The 22,459-nt window shown below is 38.4% G+C and overlaps 3 protein-coding genes across 3 annotated transcripts; all 3 read left to right on the top strand.

The window, feature by feature from the left end:
- Window positions 1-203: 203 nt before the first annotated feature.
- On the top strand, window positions 204-2,264 carry LOC147763269 (contactin-associated protein-like 2). Its single transcript, XM_087008794.1, has 5 exons — window positions 204-547; window positions 689-988; window positions 1,184-1,312; window positions 1,705-1,872; window positions 2,245-2,264. Exons 1-5 carry the CDS (start codon window positions 256-258, stop codon window positions 2,262-2,264), a joined length of 909 nt encoding a protein of 302 aa, XP_086864920.1. The 5' UTR covers window positions 204-255.
- Window positions 2,265-2,425: 161 nt separating this feature from the next.
- On the top strand, window positions 2,426-11,440 carry LOC147763268 (contactin-associated protein-like 5). The gene is made up of 11 exons (XM_087008793.1): window positions 2,426-3,156; window positions 3,727-3,828; window positions 4,144-4,282; window positions 4,738-4,995; window positions 5,280-5,467; window positions 5,719-5,887; window positions 6,248-6,325; window positions 6,454-6,621; window positions 7,737-7,952; window positions 8,883-9,098; window positions 9,315-11,440. The coding sequence occupies exons 1-11, from the start codon at window positions 3,055-3,057 to the stop codon at window positions 9,470-9,472; spliced, it is 1,794 nt and encodes a 597-aa protein (XP_086864919.1). The 5' UTR covers window positions 2,426-3,054; the 3' UTR covers window positions 9,473-11,440.
- Window positions 11,441-11,745: 305 nt separating this feature from the next.
- On the top strand, window positions 11,746-22,217 carry LOC106179802 (monocarboxylate transporter 13). The gene is made up of 6 exons (XM_013563569.3): window positions 11,746-12,049; window positions 13,052-13,354; window positions 13,676-13,980; window positions 20,321-20,546; window positions 20,875-21,018; window positions 21,628-22,217. Exons 1-6 carry the CDS (start codon window positions 11,911-11,913, stop codon window positions 21,771-21,773), a joined length of 1,263 nt encoding a protein of 420 aa, XP_013419023.3. The 5' UTR covers window positions 11,746-11,910; the 3' UTR covers window positions 21,774-22,217.
- Window positions 22,218-22,459: the final 242 nt, after the last annotated feature.

Raw genomic sequence — 22,459 nt, 5'->3', positions numbered from 1 at the left:
AGGTCTTTTATGACGTCATGGTTTGGTTAAGTACATTAAACATTACTTTTTTTTCTCTTTGTTCAAGGTACATTTACCAATATGCTTATGTCGATGACCAAATTGAAAAAAAGATGAAAACTGGATATATTCTAAAATTTAACTGCATGGTATTGTGTGTGTGTGTGTGGGGGGGGGGGGTTGTTATTAGTTATAAGTTTACATATTGCGATACTTTGAATTTTTGTTGTAGGTCCGCCACAAGCACCGACGATTATGTTCGTCAATATAACAGAGAACTCCACTGTTCACATCACATGGGTGGCAGGAGAGAATGGCGGCTTTGATCAAACCTTCACCATTGATGTAAAAATACAGAATTCTGATGATAATTCTTACGTCACAAAAGTGACCATGCCTGACCCTGGACATCGAGATAATGTGACGTCACTTGTAGCTAATCTGACTGTGGGTTTTCTGTACACATTGAGGTTGACTGCAACAAATTCCCGGCCAGTCGGGGTGAATACAGCATCCGCAATAGTTCTTTTCTCGCTTCTTTCAGATGGTATGTTTGGGTGTGTTTCCGCTAAAATTGTCGATTAACGGTGTGATTCTAGAGATTTTGTATGTCTGATTTCTATAAAGATAAGATACCAGTTTAATTTGTCTGATAACCCTATTAAAACGATGTTTCCTTGTTTTGAAGCCCTGACGTGCGACATCCTGAAAACAAACGGTTATCCGAGTGGATCGTACACTATAGATGTGGACGGCGTTGGTCCACTGACTGAGATTGGGGTGGAGTGTGACATGACCTTTGACCCTCCCCTGACCATCGTCCACCACAACTTAGAGGGACGAAGTGGCCAACTTGGACCAGATCATCCAGGGTACCTTTACCGAAGTTTGGTGGGTACAAGTGCCACGTTAGCACAGATAACAACCCTGGTGGACGCGTCCAGCCATTGCCATCAGTACCGGAAGATAGAATGTCACGGAATAGGGGGTAGGACATTTGAACCTTTGTATTCAGATTAGGCTACCGTTGTCTTACATTAGGTGCAATTATGAATTGGTTTCACAGTTTGGTCTTAATGTTCGATTTCATGACTTTCATGTTACAAGCAAAGATAGAGCCTGTAGTCTACATTACACGCTGTAAGCAAAATGAAAAGTAGGCAGGAATATTGTTGCTTTACAGGCATGGGGACAGAGACCTCTCAAACTGACCGTTACGGCCAGTACAATTACTGGGGACATTACTTCGCGGGGGGTTCTCCAACTGCAACGTGCCTTTGTGGTAAATACTCTGCCTGCAGTGAGGGTGCAGGTAAGAATTGATAGAAACTGTGGCAAGTATGATCGGTTGAACATGTGGTGTTCTACAATTAATATTACAGTTTGAATGAATGTGTTTAGTCAATGTGATTTGTGATGTTGATGTATCTTGTCAAAGATATACTAGTACATGTATACATATGTAGATATACAAACCAAATATCACCAACAGCAATTGCATTTGGTATATGCCAATACATTTAAGGTACTTGACATGTTTATTAATTGAAATTGCAAAGCATCGCCTGATGCAATATCATATTAACTAAACTCATTGACGACGTTCCTTGTGGAGTACCATCAGCATACGTCTTGAAACTGGCCGGAGTGGCAATTAACCCGAGTCTCTTTTCGCTGGCAATGAATCATGGTTTATCTTTACAGAACAGTGCAGCTGTGATAACGATGACGCCGTGTGGAGATATGATGCAGGCTACATCCAGGAGAAAGTGTTACTTCCTATCGTACAGACTAGGATCGCTGACATCGATAACTCTACTGAATTCGGTTATGAGACGCTGGGACCCTTGGTTTGCTCTTCCTGGGTTGAAGGTAAGGTATTTATTGAAATAGGAAGCAATAATTAGAATGGATACAAATTGTTACCGGTTGGCCAAGGTGTAAAGTGCTTATTTACAACTGCGTGCAGACTTGGAGCTTTTTTAACCCCACCTCCTTCCCCTACTCTTAAGGATTTGAAACTGCCCGTTTTAAGTTTTGGTTGGGTTTTTTACTTTCTTAGTTCTAAAGAAACATGATAGGATATGATGCAGGTTTCTCATTTAGAATGTTGTGCATCCCATGTTGAGCATGTTCAAAGTCACGTTATTTCAATGAAATAATGCAAAAATATCTGTTCAAATATAATGTTATTAACTCTTAGTTGATATATGTACATTTAAATTGTGATTTGTTAAATTGTAGCACATGGATATTTAAGCTAACATACACGTTATCGAACAAGATTCTAAATTTAGATACAACAACTGTGTACAGATATAAACTTGCAAGGTACATTAAATGACTACTTAATATTAAGGGAAATTACTAAAAGACTTAAAATTACCTGAATAAGATATTACTACGCTCCATTTCATTAATTCATTCAACAGAATGAGCAGATTTAGCAATAGTGAAAAGAGTATTGATTTACACAATTTTGTCTTTCCTGATATACTCGGTAAGCTGCCCACTTCCTGAGCTGTTGGCCAAGCTATCGGTGTTTTTGTGTACACTTTGTTATATTATATAACCCCTCGTTGTTCTAAATTTCAGTGCATTTCATAGAAGTCTATTTCCGCTTAATTCATTACAAGATCGAAGCATCTCAGAATACACTGCGATTGAACAGGGTACAAGTGTACCAATGGTTTGATTCATATCTGCTGCCTGTCACACTTCTCTATAAATATTAGAGGGTATTTAACGCACTTTTGACAAAATAAATCCCGGACTTCATTATCAGTATGTTACCTTTATTTATCACAATCTCGAGAGCGAGTTTGCATTGTATGAATTTTCATGAGACACTTTCAGGAGACACTTGTTCCAAAATGATTGCAGTAAGTTAATTTGATTTTTATTGATAGTATATTTTATTCCTTTGATTAAACATCCCGATTTAATGAAAATGGGTTTTCAACAGGCCGCGAGAGACCTCACAGTTCATTTTTACCGGACTCGGCTTTCTCGGCGTCGACATACCACGGAAGTTGTTCCATTCTTGGGGGCTCCATGTCAAAGAGCGGCGCCTGGTGTGCGGCGACCAACGTCGTCAATGAATGGTTCCAAATAGATCTGCAAAGAACAATGGTTATAACCAAGGTGGCCACGCAGGTAGGTAAAGGCAACGTTGCCTTGTTCCAACGCGGGTTATCTTGTCAAACAGCGTCGTTTTATAAAAGTCTGGGCCGGTGTAACGTGACAGAGAGTCCCCCATAATAGAGAATTCACTTCCCACAACTTTGTTCAGGTGAGCTGTGCCCTAGATTTTGGCCCACTTAGGTCAAACTAACCCTAACTGTTATAACTATATGGAGGGCAGAGTTTCTGTTACATGGACCCTGACATGTCACACTTTCTGCAATCCTTATTGTTCAAGTGGAAACTCGAGTTCAACTCTATTACACTCACTTGGTTTACTTTCCTTTTGTGTTCAAGTGAAGGGTGCTGAGTTTCATATTATCTAGTTTAGTCAGTTATGCCTTATAACTAGGATATTTATATATAAATGCGACTTTGCCATCAAGTCTGGTTGACATAATTCGACAGGTCAGTTGGTCGTAAGATTAGCTCACAAACACGTGTTAAAACAGCAATGGCCCGTAAAACGTACTTGGGATCCGAGCTGACTCAGTTCTGGTGTCGATCTTTAACATCGATTATATTCTCAATATTTTATTTTAGGGCCGAGGCGGTGGGTCGCAGTATGTGACCAAGTACGAGCTGCTGGTCTCCGTGGACGGGGTCAGTTTCGAATGTCATGCTGTTACAAATGGGGCATGCAAGGTAACTACCATATGTTGTTCACGCTGCTATATTCAATGTAGATATGTAGCAGATTTAGATAGAACAGAAATCATGACGGGGTAATTTCACCAAAATATCCTGATATCACCGTTTCAGAAGATATGGATATTTCCCTTGGAGGTATGTAAAAAAATGAAAATATGTACCTTAAGCGCAATACCCATAGGTTCCTCATGTCTTTATAATGCCACTTTAATCTGATCATATTTATACTTTCGTAAACGCCTTTTTCAAAGTGTACTTGTAAAATAGTTTATCTGATTACTGAAGGGTTAATCACATGGAATATTACAGGTTTTCAACGGGAACTGGGGCACTGCAGTTCGTAGCAATTACTTGAAACCCTCAGCGGTCGGCCGCTTTGTTCGCTTCAGTGTGCAGGCTTGGGGAGGCCATATCAGTGGTAAATTTGAGGTCTACGGATACGACGCAGGTACGTATGTAGTATAGTGTATGTACCCACCCACCCAAACTCTCCCTCTCTCTCTTTCTCTCTCTCTCTCTCTCGCACGCATAAACCAATTGAAAACACACCCATGTAGTCTAATGAGCACGTTATGTATGTCAGGTGTGTGCTAAAGATATGGTCCCAACATGATATGTGTGCTTACTTACCTTTAGGCCAATGAATCCCAGTGAAAAAAGGTATTGCCACGTAGCTCTTTGCCGTCAACATGGCAGTTTTCTCTGGTTTTACTTGTAAAATATAATGGCGGGTAAATTTAGCAGCAAAAAATTCCATGTACTAACTTATTCATTTATTCACTTTATCTATATTATAATTATGCACAAACGTTAACATGAAATGATATCAAAACATATGAAATACCATGCTTATACCAAGTCAGCACACGCATCAGTTCTGAAACCACTGTTTGGCTTTTCAAGGTTACACCACTACAAGCCAGATAAATGAGGGCAGCTCCGTCTCTCTGTCCTGCCCTACTGGGACCTGGATAGACATTCTGAATGTATTCTTCGGGCAGGAGAGCATTGACTGCAGGGCAGATCAGATAGCTACTATTAAAGTCGTGAAGGACCTGTGTCAGCAGCGTACTAGCTGTACAGTCAGTTCAAGTAGTGGAGTGTTTGGTGATCCATGCCCTGGGCAAGGGAAATATTTGGAGATAACTCACAAATGTGTTTGTAAGTATAATTTTCCGCTGTGAAAAATTCCTTGATTCTGCTGACTCTTTGTTTGGTGGCCCTGCGGCGGAATATGGACCTATTCAATTAAATAATAATATATAATTCGTTTAAGGAACTGATACCCGTATTGGTGATTTGTATCTTTGCGTGTGTCTTTAAAAGATCAAAGCACATTCTATGCCGTATACAAATGGAGTTTGTGAAAAATGTGGAGCATAACTAGACAACACAAATGAGTCTTACATTCCAAGCTGTCGCCATGATTTGCTTTAATTTTACAGCCATTATGAGTTCGTGCTATGAGTACTACATACATGGATTTCGGTACAGCGGTCAGTTTGAAATCGACCCTGACGGAGCCAACTATGGTGTTGGGCCTTTCTTGGTAGAGTGCGACATGACTACCACGCCACCTGGGAAGACAATCATTCATCACACTAGAGATATGGAAGAGTCAAGTCAGATTTTGGTAATGTATAATTGTAGTTATCACAACAGACTCGGTAAGGTACAAAAACGTCGTGTTTAATGAACAAAATAGCAGTTAGTTCCATGTACATGTAACCTATCACCTAACATGTTTTTATACATACGCATAATCATGAGTCACGATGTACTAAGTTGTGTATATCCGTACAAGTGTGTATATCAATGAAGAAATGTGAATCTGTATAGTAGCAAACTTTTGACATGCGTCGTGTATTGTATTCTATATTCTAGGGTCATGAGGCCTGTGGGAGTTGGAGCCAGACTATGAACTATTTAGGTATAGATATTTCTACCCAGGTGACGCCTTTCGTGGACACCATTGCCACGTGCTCCCAGTATGCCAAGTGGAGGTGCAAAAGTGCAAAAAATCTTGGAAATTGCAACTACGTTACTGACAGAGGTAATGTCTTAGTTCAATAGCCTAACGGACGGCGTCTATCTCAGGCATTATCCTTTGGGGCTTTATAGGATATTGAGCCAATATTATATAGGGTCCTAAGCATACGATTTGTAGCATCCACGTGGACAGAATAAAATACACACAACTTTAACTTCCATTAGGTGTACCGTTGTATACAGGTACTGTACCGATCTCGCAAGGCAAATGCAACTTAGGCGATATCTTCGATATCACTTTAAAATGAGTAAAACCAATGACGCGCAAAACCATTTCAAACAATGACTTTTTTCGTTGAAATAATAATAATATATATATATATATATATATATAACATTGTGGCTTAAAATTGGTTTTATTCAGGTGGTACAAGAATCCCGTATTGGGCTGGTGGTAATATTGCGAATTCGTGTGCTTGTGGAGTTGCTGGAAACTGTGTCGGTAAGTTCTTATCTATTATTTTTCTATGCCGTAGTTTATGTTCTTCCTCACGTACATTTTGTTTTATGGTTTTGCTTGAAATAACGTATAGACAATGTGTTCAACAAGGTCAATCATGTTTAATTCAGACGGCAGAAGTGATTGCAACTGTAACAAGAACGATCATGTGTTGAGGGAAGACGAGGGATATTTCACAGACAAGTCCTTGCTCCCAATTGAAGCTTTCTTCAATGGTGACACGGGGAACGCAGATGAATATGGCTATTATACCATTGGGCCATTGGAATGTCAACCTGGTAAACTTTCATTTAATATTAATTATAACATTTCTCTCATTATCTGTCTTTATGTGATTCACTGTTATTAAAGTCATAATAACTCTTCGTTTTGGCCAAAAATGGGATTTTCCTGGCGTAAACGACAATTTTCTAGTACTTACCAATGGTCAACGACCCCATTCCTGCATTCAAAGTTAGTCCAGGGTTTTTTCCTAAACGCTTGGTTTTTTGTTAAATTCTCTTAAGATATTTTAACTGATGGAGCCCTCTCTGACATGGCATAGTCACGCGAAATCTGATGATCTACTTAAAACCGCGGGAAAAGCAGACAACAACAACAGTTTATTACAATAAAATAAGATTCATACGATATAATCGTCTTATTGCTCAGAATGCATGTATATCTACAACCTGTGCAGTTCTGGGCTTTTCGTTATCCGACACACTGTACAAAAACTCGCAACTAACGTCTGAGGATTGTGTAATGCACCTGCTATATCTTATCCCGCCACATGAATCCTCGTGATGCGCCAACATCCTTGGCAACGGATGCCTTGACGACCGGGAAGAAAGGCACCGAAAGCCCTATTGACAAGCACAGTTTTTAATTTTACTACAATAACAGCCGTTTTAGTGGTGAAATGCAATATAATATATTTCCATGTGTTGTTTAGAACGTATTTCTTGCGGAATTTTGAATCTCAAAGGAAGAGTTATTATCGCTTTAAGCGCCGTATATCTTGCCATTTAAGAGGAAAATAACCCCATATTACAAGAAAGAAACCCCATATTTTTCTAAGTTGAAGTCGGGTGTTAGGACATTCACTATATAATTGCTCAGGAAATCATTCCGATTTAGTTGAATTTCAATATGTTACTGCTGTCGTACATTTGAACCAAAAACAAAGTCGGGCGTCTAAGTTACACCTTTATTGTTCACGCACTATGCAATGTAATGCAATGTGCATGTAATGGTGACACTAAAAGACAACTACAGGTACAATGTGTAATACGTGTAGCATACTTGAATAACTTTTAAGTTTTGTGTAGTGGATAAACGTTTCTAAACGTTCCAATCCCAACATGTTTGTTTGTTCTGGAAAACTTACACGTGGAATCTTCCTGTTTCTTAGCTTTGCCCTCTTGCACAGAATGGAAACGGTTTAATAGCACAAGCGGCGTCTATTGGGTTGACCCAGATGGCGGTGGAGGTGTGGCTGCTTTCGAGGTGTATTGTGATATGTCAACTACACTACCCACTGTGACCTTTCACCATGATTATGAAGACAGGACACACGTGATGGGCTATGATCCGGCTTTGTCCTATTCGGTAGATTTGTCTTACGGCTGTAAGTATTGCTGCCGCATATATATATATATATATATATATATATATATATATATATATATATATATATATATATTAAGCAAAATGCTGCACTTTATTTAATCATTCAACCTTAGTTGTATTATAGCATGAAATCATAATTAATTCCACTTTTGTTTGAAACCATTTCAAGTTTTGTGCACCATAATCCAATTCTTATATGCACAAGTAGGTATATTCGATTTAACGCAACTATATACGAATATTAGATCCTTTTAATGGCGCGTGTGGAGGCGAGGAAATCATCAGGGAATTTTTCGGCATCGCTTTTAAGTGGATCAGCCATATTTAGCCCGCAGATCTGTACGACCACGGATCAAATTGTTCTAAATGCGCCCTATAGGGTATTAACTTTAGTAATAACGTACCAGTAGGAGAAAAGCTGCCCATAACCAGAGACACAAGGGGTTCCTAAGACTTCTGTCGTATACGTCTCGAGTACGCCGTCAGACGTTGGTGTACGTTTGCATACTTAGATTTTTTAACTTGTTCAAAAACAATTCCATACACTGCCATGTTCATTCTAATACGCAAAAAAACAGGTGTTTTCATACGTTCAAATACAGTATGTGCATTTAATTGATCTGCCATGCGGTATTCAGGCGAATCTCTATACGCTTAGTGTGACAGAGCCTTTAGAACAAAATTTTCAGTTTTCAGTCTACATGTACTAGTACCAAAGGTAAAAATCGGTTAATACTTGTGAGGTTTTATGACGACTATACTTGCATGTTCCATTGTTCAATAACAACGGGAGTTGCAGCCGTTGTATGGTTATTTACAGTCAGTTTTGCATATTGAATAAAAGCTCTTCCCGCGAGTCGTAATTCAAAATTGAATTTATCTTTACAATTTTAAGACCAAAATGTTTGACTTTCGCTCCATGTTTCAGTGAATACGGATCAAATAGCTGCCTATGTAGATATCGTTGCTACTAACTGCAATCAATACATCAAGTACGAATGCTACGGGTCGTTCATAAGAAATAAGGCTGCCTGGTATGATCGGCACGGACAACAGGCGCCATTTTGGGCGGGCGGGGATCCAGAGGGTGCCCTTAACAATTGTGTATGCGCAATGGATGGTTCTTGCGCAGACCCTACAGAAGGTCAGTAACTTTGACATACAGGTACATGTACTCGTTTTGACAAATACACCGAAACAGTTTTTCTAATATTGCTCATTTCTACTTCGTGCATGTTTGCCTGGGTGATATTTCCTTAAGTTCTCAGAATGAAATAATAAACTATACCATATACAGCTAGTACACCTAGTAAAATATGCATAGGTTACATCGTATTCATATTGCATATTCCTTTCTTAGTATGCAACTGCGACTCAAATGACTTCGTCTGGCGATTAGACGAAGGTAACATCACTCAGTCGGATTATCTGCCAGTGTCTATTGTAAAGTTTGGAGACACAGGTCAGGGAGAGGAACAAGGCTATCATACAATAGGACCACTGATTTGCCAGGGCTAGTACCAAACCTAAAAGACTTAATTCTTCCAAATAGTTCAACCTATTAAATGACTTCTTGTGTTCATTCAACTGTGTTAAACAAAACATTGAGTTAACGAAAAATGACGCATTGAGTGCGTTCAGTGTTATTTGACTGTGATGAAACATATGCAGTAATTCAGGCCCCCGTTTCACAAAAAAACTTAAGTTGGTTTCCCTGACTTAGAGCTTGGTTACCAACGTAATTAAGTCGTTACGTCACTAAGTCCCGTTTCACAAAGAATCTAAAAGGTCGCTTACGTCATTTTTTTCTTAGCTGCTAGTCGACGATTTCAAGCCTCCTCGGGAGGAGACTTAAGTCGGCAAGCCCAACTAAAACTCGGTAAATGAGAGCATAAACAACAAAAATTTGGAAAGAACACACCTCCTTCAAGATATTGTGTTATAATACCCTTGAATAGCACTGACATTTATGGAATATTGAAATAAAAAATAAAATGCCACTTTACCCAGCCGATTGCGTGTTTGTTTATGTTTTTGACCGCTAGACGTCCGTTGTATAGAAGTTGTATTGAAGTTAAACTAATCAATAAAGTTCAAAAACAAACTTTGTTTGTGTTTTGTCTGATTTTTATTGTTGATAAACGATCGTTCTCGGCCGAAAGAGGCCATCAAACGTCATGTCTTGTGAAACTTTTGGAATTTTACACCTCCTCCTGAAGAGTTTCTCGAGCGCGTCGACTTTGGTAAGCACGCCAAGCTAAGACGTTAGATTCTTTGTGAAACACTCCTAGTCGACTTCAGCGTAGTCGACCTAGCAAGGTCACCCAGCCCGAGCTAGTCGACTACGGAATTAAGATTCTTTGTGAAACGGGGGCCAGGACACGTATTACGTCGGCATGGTGTATTACGTCATGGGTATGACGTAACTGAATGCGTACTAGTAGCTAGTCCTATACATTATAAAGAGACTAGTGTAAGAGGAAAATTTAAAATTATGGGCCCCCCATATCTGCATGATGTCACGTACAGTAGATATGTGATGCTTTTAACTTTTTGTCTCAGAAGAATAAAGCTCCGACTTGCAGGCCGCAGACTACAGTTCCTGATGTAGTATCAACAACCGCAAAAAAGAAAAATAAATAAATGAACAAATAAAAAAGCAGACTGATGCGATGAGAGGTCGGGGGGATTTCCCCTACAGCGCATGCATATCCACAGTGAACTGGGCATGCGCGGCCGCTTAAACTTCGGTCGTACTTTGGACTGCTATTTAAGCATGCTGACGCCACTGATGTGAAGATAGGTCTGCTCTTATGCTGGGCTGCGTGGTAAAGTCTTTGCAATATTTGCTGGATGAACGATTCAGAATACAGTAATGCTGATGCGTATTGCACACATTTTCTGCTTGGTCAAAGCTCCCATGGTACAAGTGAAGAAATCTCTCACATGTCTACAAATATCAACTTTATGTACGTGTAGATAAAATGTCATTTCCCATATTAATCACGTGTGGTTGTTAGAATCAAATGTTCTGGAACATGGCTCAACATTGAGACCCGTCTTTATTGCCCGATTATATAGTGCTTGGATTTACTCACAAACCTGATTTTCCCCTGATTTTAAATGCTTGTTGTTATAGTAACGAACACAATTTTGTTAAATAGGGGAGTCATTAAGCTCATAGTCAGTCAATTTTGTTTCTGAGAAATAGTAATAATAATTATGAAATTAGATATAAAAGCGTCGGGCTTTCGTATTTTTTATTTTTGTTAATTTTGCGGCTCATTCGCAAAACAAAAAAGTTTGGCCGGCTACAGGGTTATGTAGCAGGGAAATTATAGCGGTGCTGTATCTTGTAAAGTTTCAAAGCCTCCTCATATGCATATATAGTGTTTTTCATATCTTCGAGAAAAGAGAGACCTAATTCATAACTTGGTGAAGAAATTGGTGAAGCGGGTATTTACTTAAACCTGGGCTTTGCTTTATTTGTCTAAGTCTTACATCAACAATGGCGACCGAACAACAGGACAGTGGAATTATACCCACACCATAGCGGCGCATTCCTTTGGCTCTTAAAAGAAATTTGCGACAAAAAAATGTATAAAATAAAGGCAATCCCCTCGAACGCTTCAAGTATGATTACTTGTTCTATCTTGTGCAGTGTGAGATATGGAAGGACAGGCAATCGTACTTATTAGGTCAAAATCCTCAGATGTATTACATAATCTGGATTTGTATGTGTTTGAAATAACTCGCGCCTGACTACGCACCAACTAACTTGAAATGTAACCCCATGCTGGCAGGACAAACGCAGACCGCGCGACTGACTGACAGTGTGACACGTGCTTAGTAATATTTGCAACTCCAGTCATTGGTTTCTACTGCAATTACACGGCTGCACGACCTGCCTAACCGATTTTAGCATACTAATGAAGTAATCGCTCCAGTAGTTGAAGATGTATTACGGCTGGCTAATTGTCCTGCTTACATCTATCCTGTGCCTTACCTTCAACGGCATTAAAATGAGTTGGGGTGTGTTTGTGACGACGTTCAGCAGAGACGCGGTGCTGGGATCCTCGTCCCAGGCCACCCTAGGTAAGCCGTTTAAAATATTTGCAGCCACTGAGGCTTCATTTAAATTATTTTAGTCGCTTAATTTTTAGATCTTGAAAGTGAACAGAAAAAGAAATTGCTGGTGAAAATGATTTTCAGTGAAGAATTGAACGTCGTTTGCACACCTTCTCTTTACGTTAGATGGACATTGATACAAATACACCTGACTATTTTAACCAGGGACGTGCATACTATATCGGAAAATTTATGATGAAACAAAGCACACGCACACACACACACACACACACAGAGAGAAAGAGAGAGTATCTTGATGCCAAATGCCCAGTTTGTTTTAATCCACCCCAGGGACGCTGTTCAATACCTAATAAAGTGGTGACAAATATCACACAGGTTTGGCTAGTTCACATTTCACCACTGCGTCCGTATTAAATATTCTTCTTTGACGCTTTCTTCTCATATTAAGTGTCAAATAAATCATAATAAATTATTAACATGACAATCGTCATGAATTACCACTTATTAAAATTATATTTGCCTGCGGTCAGGCTTATGGTCATCATTGTTAAAACACCCTTTTATATTAACGCAGTGGCCACCAGTTGGGGTACATGTAGCATTGGGGGGGGGGGGGCGGAGGTTCTCCAAATGGAATGGGAGTCTGGAGTCTCTAGTGATTAGTGCAGTATTGGGGTCAGTAAATGGGGCGAATTTCACCTGTAGAAAGTAATGGAAAAGGGACTACCTTTCTTAAAGGACTATATTCCTGCTACAGCTTTTTCACTAAAATCAACATGAAGGAATTCATTGTGTAATCACACTGAAAGTGTGGCATGAAAAGTGCGAAGCTGAAATTGTCTTCTGTGAAGTGATTTCCGTGCACTGCGCTTTCATAAAAGTAACTTATAACATACTGAACATATTTTTGTTTCACTTTAATAACGTGCGTTATTTTGTATGTAATATCCTATACTATTGTCTTATCTTGTCTATAAGTATATTTAAACTATTAATTTTGTTTTCAAGGTGTTATCCAATCAGTGTTCTTCCTATGCTGCAGTACCACCAGCTTCATTGGCAAAGTCACATCAGATCACTGTGGCTACAGGATTGCAGCGTTCACGGGGACGCTGCTGGTGGTATTAGGACTCAGTCTCTCTTCACTTGCCCCCAGTGCGCTGTACCTGATATTTTCCTATGGAGTCTTGTACGGCCTCGGGATGAACATCCTTGTTTCGCCTTTATTCTTTATCGTAGCTGACTGGTTCCCATGGGAACACAGATATCACGTGATGAGCACCAGCTGGTCCATGGTTACAATGCCTTTAGGTGTGTATATATCTACATGTAATAAAATACTCACAGAACGGACAACATAAAGCTATTGCAAGTTCAAAATGAAAAGGAATGTGCCTTAAAGACACATTAACTAAAAAATCATACAACAATTCACATAACTACACATGCACATATGCATGCAGTCCGTGTACATCCATACAATCAAACAGACGAACAGACAGAAACATGCACACACAGACATTCAGACGTACTCGGATAGACTAAATCATTTCATTTTGAGATGGTATTGCATGGCCCCCATCACCGGACCAAGTTCCAGTCGTTCTATATATTTATTTTCTTTTGTTTTAGGCACTGTCATTTTTGGAAACTTAATACAGTGGCTCCATCAAACAATCGGGTGGAGATACGGGTATCTCGTTTTAGCGTCCTTTTACGCTTTTTGGGCCTTCATATCAATCCACACGTTACAGAAACCAACTAGGGACGTGTTACAATCAGCAATACAATCAGAATCTCCCCTTTTCCCAAAGCAGAAAGTGTCGCCATCTATTGAAATAAGATGGAGTAAGCAGGTTCGCGTCGTTGTCATGGTGACGTGGTTTGTCGTCTACCTCAGCAAGGGTATATGTCAAACGATATCCTATGCAATTTTGGTAAGGAAGCGTTAAGGGGAAGTATAGATGAAATACTTAGTTTTAACAAAATACCTAATTTTAAAAAATTAAACCGAGTGTACCACTGATTAGCAATGTGAATATGACATTGGCATTAGTATCGTACGTTTAGCATTTATATGTAATCTATGTGTTACCATAATCCGGTAATCTATGTCTTACCATAATCCGTTAAACCATCTTCGAAATGTCCAACCGCAAAGTCATCTTTCTGGATACGCTCCATTCATTGACACTCTAACAATTCCACTTATACCAGGTAAAGCAAGTCGAAAGTTTCGGATACACACCTGCAGATGGCGCTCACTGCTTGACAGCGGACGGCGTGGCGGGATTTTTAAGTCGTCTGCTCGTGTCTCTGATGGGCGACCACCTGAAGGGATACATTCTCCACATCTACGTGATCTGTGCTAGTTTACTGATGATCAATAACGTACTCGCCTCATATTTGACAACACTGACGGGAATGTTCATATACAGTACTTGTAAGTATATCATTTACTCGAATTGCTTAACTTCAGTAACATTGCTGGGTGTGTTACCCTCTCAGTCGTTGAAAACATGATCGAAATCCCAAATTGACATAATTAAATCAGTCAAAATATGTGACCAAAGAAATATTTCCAGATAATTTTGATTCACGATGCATCCTTTGTATAAATTGTCACGTAGCCCTCTTACACCTATTGAGTAAATCTGGTGGTAATCAAGTTAAACAATAGTTGTTATCAGTATGAATTAATTTCGAAGAAAAAAAAAAACTTACCGTCCTCTCCTCATTAAAGTTTCTATATATTCTATTGCTTTATTTTCCCCAGTTTTGGGTCTGGGCCAGGGTCCTATCATAGCAGCTTGGTACGCCTCATGTGGTGAGGTACTCAGTGGTCAGGACGTCCCAAAACTGTTTGTCCTACTGAGGTCTGGTATGGGACTGGGGGCCGCTGTAGGACCTTTCCTGGCAGGTACTGTCTTAAAATGTTCTTAGGGTCCATTTAGAATAGATGGTCCGGGTACTTACTATGGCCGACCCCACTTCAAAAGCGATGCCCATGATTCTTGATGGTCTCCCCGCCTCCACACGCGCCATTAAACGGATTAAATCTTGGCTCCGAGGTTTAGTTGCTTGACCCCAGCAGCGGGGAGGCGGGGAGACTATCATGGAATAAACGGCGTCACTTTTGAAGTGGGGTCCGCCATATTTAGTCGGCGGATCAGTTTATACTCGATTAATCTATTCTGAAAGGCCCCGTATATGTTTAGTATGCACAATAATTGATATTTAGTAGCGAATGATTGTTATAAGTCTTTTTCAATATAAGATATGATAAATTAAAATAAAATTTATCATTTTATTAACATGATAGTGATAAAAGACGATGCGCTCAGGAAATTAAAATCAAATTATTTTTAACAGAAAGGAATGCTAACATAAAAGTGACACAAGAAAATATAAGTTATTATTAGAATATCTGTTTGACACACATAAGAATAAATAATGAATAATGAATCTACTAAAGAAAGGCGTTAAGATAAAGAGACATTCTACGGTATAAACTTTGTATTTGTTTCAGGTGTTATTTACGATATAAGCGGATCATACAAGTCAGCGTTTTTAACCATGGCGGCTTTGTACTTGGTCAACGCTCTCCTGACTGCGGTCATTATTTTCATAAACAGTGTCCAAAGAAAATTAGCGAAGTCAGAATGTCGGTATTAGATCATCGCGATTTCACTGCCAATTCTCACCGAATAATATTTTTAAATATTTTACACAAAAGGTTTTATATAAAATATTAAATCGTGTACTCAGTGTATAATATACATGATAATTGGAGATTTTACGCGGTCGTTTAGGCGACCCGACTTGCTCTGTTGAAGACTTGAACAACACAAGAACAGATACAAAAATAAGCTTTGGGCTTGGTGGCCATTTGACAGATAATAAATTACTGTAACTACATATTGAACCAAATGAACGCATGTTATGTTAGTTAAATATAAACATAAAACATTTTGTTAAACAAGTGAAGGTCAACGTAGTGCCAGAGATGTGACCGGTTTTCAGTCGTTTTTTAGATGCCAGACCGTTTTTTTTTAAATATCCTATATGACATGCTCAAGCATTAAACGTAATGTATAAAATAAATTATGTCAGAGTAAATTGGTCTGTTATCGTGTTTAGCGTAACTTGACTTTTTATATCCCAGATTAAATGCTACAGTATAAAACGTTATGTATGAAGATACATATGTATGAAGATACATTATATCAGAGTGAAGCGAGTTGATATCATTCTTAGTATGACTTCACTATTAAATAATATTTTAAAATATTAAACGGCATTATTGTACGAAAAAAAAGAAAATTTAATCCCATTTCTGGTTTTCAGATTTACCTTGTCCTTGACATAACTTGTGTGGTACGTGAACCTTGGGAACATCAAAAGAAATTATTTGGTACAGGGTGGTGCTTGTCTCATGTTAAATTGGTAACTCACTTGGCGGCAATGGAAAGGAAGGTGGAATATCTATACTGTTTATTTTTTATTATTATGGTGCAAAGAATTGTAATTACAGGCAACACAACACTGTATATATTTATATACAGATTTATATACATATTGATTTTTAGGTATATGATGCCTGGTTTCAAACTTGAACCCCATTTATGTGATGGAATGACATACCGCTATGTTCTTTTATAGTAAAGGAATAAATATGTTAGTTTAGTAGCATATTGTGGTCAAAAATGTTTGTTAAAAATCCACAGAGGTAACTCGAAATGCAACCCTATGTTGACAGGACAGATGCAGACCGCGCGACCCACTGACAGTGTGACACATGCGCAGACATGCGCCCCTCACTGTGCAATATTTGCAACTAAAGTCATTGGTTTATACAGCAAACACACGGCTGCACGACCTGCCTAACCGATTTTAGCACACTAATGAAGTAATCGCTCCAGTAGTTGAAGATGTATTACGGCTGGCTAATTGTCCTGCTTACATCTATCCTGTTTCTTGCCTTCAACGGCATTAAAAGGAGTTGGGGTGTGTTTGTGACGACATTCAGCAAAGACGAGGTGCTGGGATCCTCGTCCCAGGCCACCCTAGGTAAGCCGTTTAAAATATTTGCAGCCACTGAAGTTTCATTTAAATGATTTTAGTAGATTAATTTTCAGATCTTGAAAGTGAACAGAAAAAGAAATTGCTGGTGAAAATGATTTTCAGTGAAGAATTGAACGTCGTTTGCATAGCTTCTCTCTACGTTAGGAAGACATAAATACAAATACACCTACAGGGTTATATCATTCCCTCGTTTATAATAATCTTTATTATTCTAGCACAATTTACAAAGGCTATGACCAAACAATTACATAGGTACCATATATTAATACTTAGTGTGTATACTTAAGTGTACTAGTAAGTGCTGTAATACATCCATTATCAGAGGTGCAAATTATACAACTTGATACATTTTGTATTTTCACATTATAACTGACCTTAAAATATCATATATATTTCTCTCATTTAGTAGGTGGTGGCTGGTAGAGAATACCGGATCTTTCTTGGTTACATATTGTTATGTATCTAGCTAGATTTTGTATTGTGTCATGATTTCTGTTTTGCATTAGTGATTTGGATTGTTCAGTATGGTTTGTGTTTTGGGCTAATTGTTGGTTTAGATTTTTCTTTGGTTTTGGTATTGGGGACATAACAATAGGAAGTGTATTTCATTCTCTACTCCTTGTCTGCAAACTCTACATATTCTCTTTTCAGGCGGTAGAGGCGTGGGTTTTTGAAATCTGTCTCTCTGTATTTCTAGGTCATGGGCACCGGTTCTAAATTTTGCTGGTTCTGGAGTTCCTGTTTTGTTAGGGGGGCATTTAAATATTCTTCAGCTTCATAAGTTGATTTGTATAGGTTACATGTTCTTAGTAGTCCATTTTCTCTTTCTAGTTCCTTAAAAAATAGTATTTTGTAGTGGTCGCCGAAAGCTTTGCTCATTTCATTTTTATCTATCTGGAGACTGTGCCTGTTTGGGGGAAAAAGTTTGGTAGATTGTGTCCATATTCTGTCTCCAGTTTCCCTTTGATTTTATTTCTAGGGTTTCACTTAGATATACCTTTTTAAAAGTTGTCTATCTGGGACCTCTGTAAATCGTTTTAGGTATGCTGCTGTTTGTTTAAGTACACTTTGTGTAAGTGGAAATCTGCCAAGTTCTGCTTTGGCTGCTATGTTACTGCTGTTATGTTGAATTCCCAGTAGTGATTTGCAGAATTTGTCGTGGACATGTTCAAAAGGGAATGTGTTCATAGATTTGATAGAGTTAGGGTTTTTTAGCAATGAGAGTAGATCCCCAAATTTCACAGCCATATAGAAGGATGGGTTTGATTATTGTATCGAACAGTTTCAGTCTAAGGTGAACAAGTCTTTTTGCTGTGGAGGATAATGTTTGTTTAAAGTTAGCTTTCATTGCTTCATTGCTTTGCCTTTAAGGTCATTGAGTGCACTTTTGAATGATCCACTTGACTTCAGTTTGATTCCTAAGTATGTGTATTCATTAGTGACTTCTAAGATCTCACTATTTAAATTGAAGTTGATTTTGGGGGTTTTGCCAGACTTGTTAAATACAATAATTTTAGTTTTCTTTGAGTTAACTGTTAGTTTCCACTTTTTACAATATCTATCCAGGTTGTCAAGTCCTGTTTGTAATCCTTCTGCTGATTTGGATAAAATTACTAAGTCATCTGCGTATAGTAGGCAGTACGTGTTTATACTGATAATGTTGTGATGAATGTAGGTGCCTCAGAATTTATGCTGTGCTCTTCAAATGATAGTGGCACATGGCTACCGACTTATATTAAGGCCGAAATTATGTCTTCTTGATTTGTGACTAATTTTAATAAACTTAACACCCCTATTGTTCTCAACTTTAAGTTAATTAAGAAGTTGTGACCAGTGTACGTACAGTTGTATAACTGTTTTTTTATTCTGTATAGAGAATACCATTTACCTATTACAAATCAAATATATTTTTGCCTCACATTTATGACACACGTTGATTTGTATTAAAACATCTGGAACTTTTTGTTGTTCTTAAAGCATATTTAAACTATGTACATGTATTTTATTTTCAAGGTGTTATCCAATCAGTGTTCTTCCTATGCTGCAGTACCACCAGCTTCATTGGCAAAGTCACATCAGATCACTGTGGCTACAGGATTGCAGCGTTCACGGGGACGCTGCTGGTGGTATTAGGACTCAGTCTCTCTTCACTTGCCCCCAGTGCGCTGTACCTGATATTTTCCTATGGAGTCTTGTACGGCCTCGGGATGAACATCCTTGTTTCGCCTTTATTCTTTATCGTAGCTGACTGGTTTCCATGGGAACACAGATATCACGTGATGAGCACCAGCTGGTCCATGGTTACAATGCCTTTAGGTGTGTATATATATCTACATGTAATAAAATACTCACAGAACGGACAACATAAAGCTATTGCAAGTTTAAAATGAAAAGGAATGTGCCTTAAAGACACATTAACTAAAAAATCATACAACAATTCACATAACTACACATGCACATATGCATGCAGTCCGTGTATATCCATACAATCAAACAGACTAACAGACAGAAACATTCACACACAGACATTCAGACGTACTCGGATAGACTAAATTATTTCATTTTGAGATGGTACTGCATGGCCTCCATCACCTGACCAATTTCAAGTTATTCTATATATTTATTTTCTTTCGTTTAAGGCACCGTCATTTTTGGAAACTTAATACAGTGGCTCCATCAAACAATCGGGTGGAGGTATGGGTATCTCGTTTTAGCGTCTTTTTACGCTTTTTGGACCATCATATCAATCCACACGTTACAGAAACCAACCAAGGACGTGTTACAATCAGCAATACAATCAGAATCTCCCCTTTTCCCAAAGCAGAAGGTGTCGCCATCTATTGAAATAAGATGGAGTAAGCAGGTTCGCGTCGTTGTCATGGCGACGTGGTTTGTCGTCTACCTCAGCAAGGGTATATGTCAAACGATATCCTATGCAATTCTGGTAAGGAAGCGTTAAGGGTAGTATAGTCAAAATACTTAGTTTTAGCAAAATACCTAATTTTAAAAAATTAAGCCGAGTGTACCACTGATTAGTAATGTAAATATGACTTTGGCATTAGTATCATACGTTCAGCATTTACATTTTGTTCTCCCTTAATCCGTTCAACCATCGTCGAAATGTCCAATCGCAAAGTCATCTTTCCAGATACGCTTCATTCATTGACACTCTAACAATTCCACTTATATCAGGTGAAGCAAGTCGAAAGTTTAGGATACACACCTGCAGATGGCGCTCACTGTTTGACAGCGGACGGCGTGGCGGGATTTTTGAGTCGTCTCCTGGTGTCTCTGATGGGCGACCACCTGAAGGGGTACATTCTCTATGTGTACGTGATCTGTGCTGGTTTACTCATGGTCAATAACGTACTTGCCTCATATTTGACAACACTGACAGGGATGTTCATATACAGTACTGGTATGGGTTTTATTTTCATCATTCTTTTAATTTCAGTAACATTGCAGGATATGATACTCTCTCAAAGTTGAAAGCACAGTCTAAATTCCAAATTGGCATCATTAAATCAGTCAAAATATGTTACCAATGGAATATTTCCAGATAACTTTGATTCACGATGCGTGCTTCGTATAAATTGTCACTTCTTGCCATCTTACACCTAGTGAGTAAATCTGGGGATAATTAAGTAATATTAAAGTTATTATAAGTATGAATTAATTAAAAAAAAAAAGAACTTACCGTCCTCTCCTCATTAAATCTATATATTCTATTGCTTTATTTTCCCCAGTTTTGGGTCTGGGCCAGGGTCCTATCATAGCAGCTTGGTACGCCTCATGTGGTGAGGTACTCAGTGGTCAGGACGTCCCAGCGCTGTTTGTTCTACTGAGGTCTGGCATGGGACTGGGGGCCGCTGTAGGACCTTTCCTGGCAGGTACTGTCTTTAAAATTTTTTAAGGGGCCATTCAGAATAGATAATCCGAGTACTAACTGATCCACCGATCCCACTTCAGAAGCGATACCCATGATTCTTGATGTTTTCCCCTCATCCGCACGCGCCATTAAACGAATTAATTCTTGGCTCCGAGGTTTAATTGCTTGACCCCAGCAGCGGGGAGGCGGGGAGACCATCATGGAATAAGCCGCATCACTTTTGAAGTGGGGTTCGCCATATTTAGTCGGCGGATCAGTTAGTACTCGGACCATCTATTCTGAATGGCCCTGTATATGTTTAATATGCGCAATTATGGATATTTAGCAGAGAATGATTGTTATAAGTCTTTTTCAATATAAAATATGATAAATTGAAATAAAATTTATCATTTTATTAACATGATAGTGATAAAAGACGATGCGCTCAGGAAATTAAAATCAAATTATTTTTAACAGAAAGGAATGCAAACATAAAAAGTGACATTTAAGCTATTATTAGAATATCTGTTTGACACATAATTATAAGAATGAATAATGAATAATGACTCTACTACAGAAAGGCGTTAATATAAAGAGACATTCTACGGTATAAACTTTGTATTTGTTTCAGGTGTTATTTACGATATAAGCGGGTCATACAAGTCAGCGTTTTTAACCATGGCGGCTCTGTACTTGGTCAACGCTCTCCTGACTGCGGTCATTATTTTCATAAACAGTGTCCAAAGAAAATTAGCGAAGTCAGAATGTCGGTATTAGATCATCGCGATTTCACTGCCAATTCTCACCGAATAATATTTTTAAATATTTTACACAAAGGGTTGTATATAAAATATTTAATCGTGTACTCAGTGTATAATATACGTGATAATTGGAGATGTTACGTGGTCGTTTAGGCGACCCGACTTGCTCTGTTGAAGACTTGAACAACACAAGAACAGATATAAAAAAAAAGCTTTGGGCTTGGTGGCCATTTAACAGATAATAAATTACTGTAACTACATATTGAACCAAATGAACGCATGTTATGTTAGTTAAATATTAACATAAAACATTTTGTTAAACAAGTGAAGGTCAACGTAGTGCCAGAGTTGTGACCGGTTTTCAGCTGTTTTTCAGATGTCAGACCGTTTTTTTTTAATATCCTATATGACATGCTCAAGCATTAAACGTAATGTATATAATAAATTATGTCAGAGTAAATTGGTCTGTTATCGTGTTTAGCGCAACTTGACTTTTTATATCCCAGATTAAATGCAACAGTATAAAACGTAATGTGAGAAGATACATTACATCAGAGTGAAGCGAGCTGATATCATTCTTAGTATCACTTGACTACTAAATAACATTTTAAAAAATTAAACGGCATTATCGTACAAAAAAAAAAAAAAAAAAGAAAATTGAATCCCATTTCTGGTTTTCAGATTTACTTGTCCTTGACATAA

Source organism: Lingula anatina, chromosome 3 (genome assembly GCF_051362555.1).
Source record: "Lingula anatina isolate TDL-2025a chromosome 3, LinAna3.0, whole genome shotgun sequence".
Lineage (NCBI taxonomy): Eukaryota > Metazoa > Brachiopoda > Lingulata > Lingulida > Lingulidae > Lingula > Lingula anatina.
This window is presented reverse-complemented; position numbering and strand designations above follow the sequence as displayed.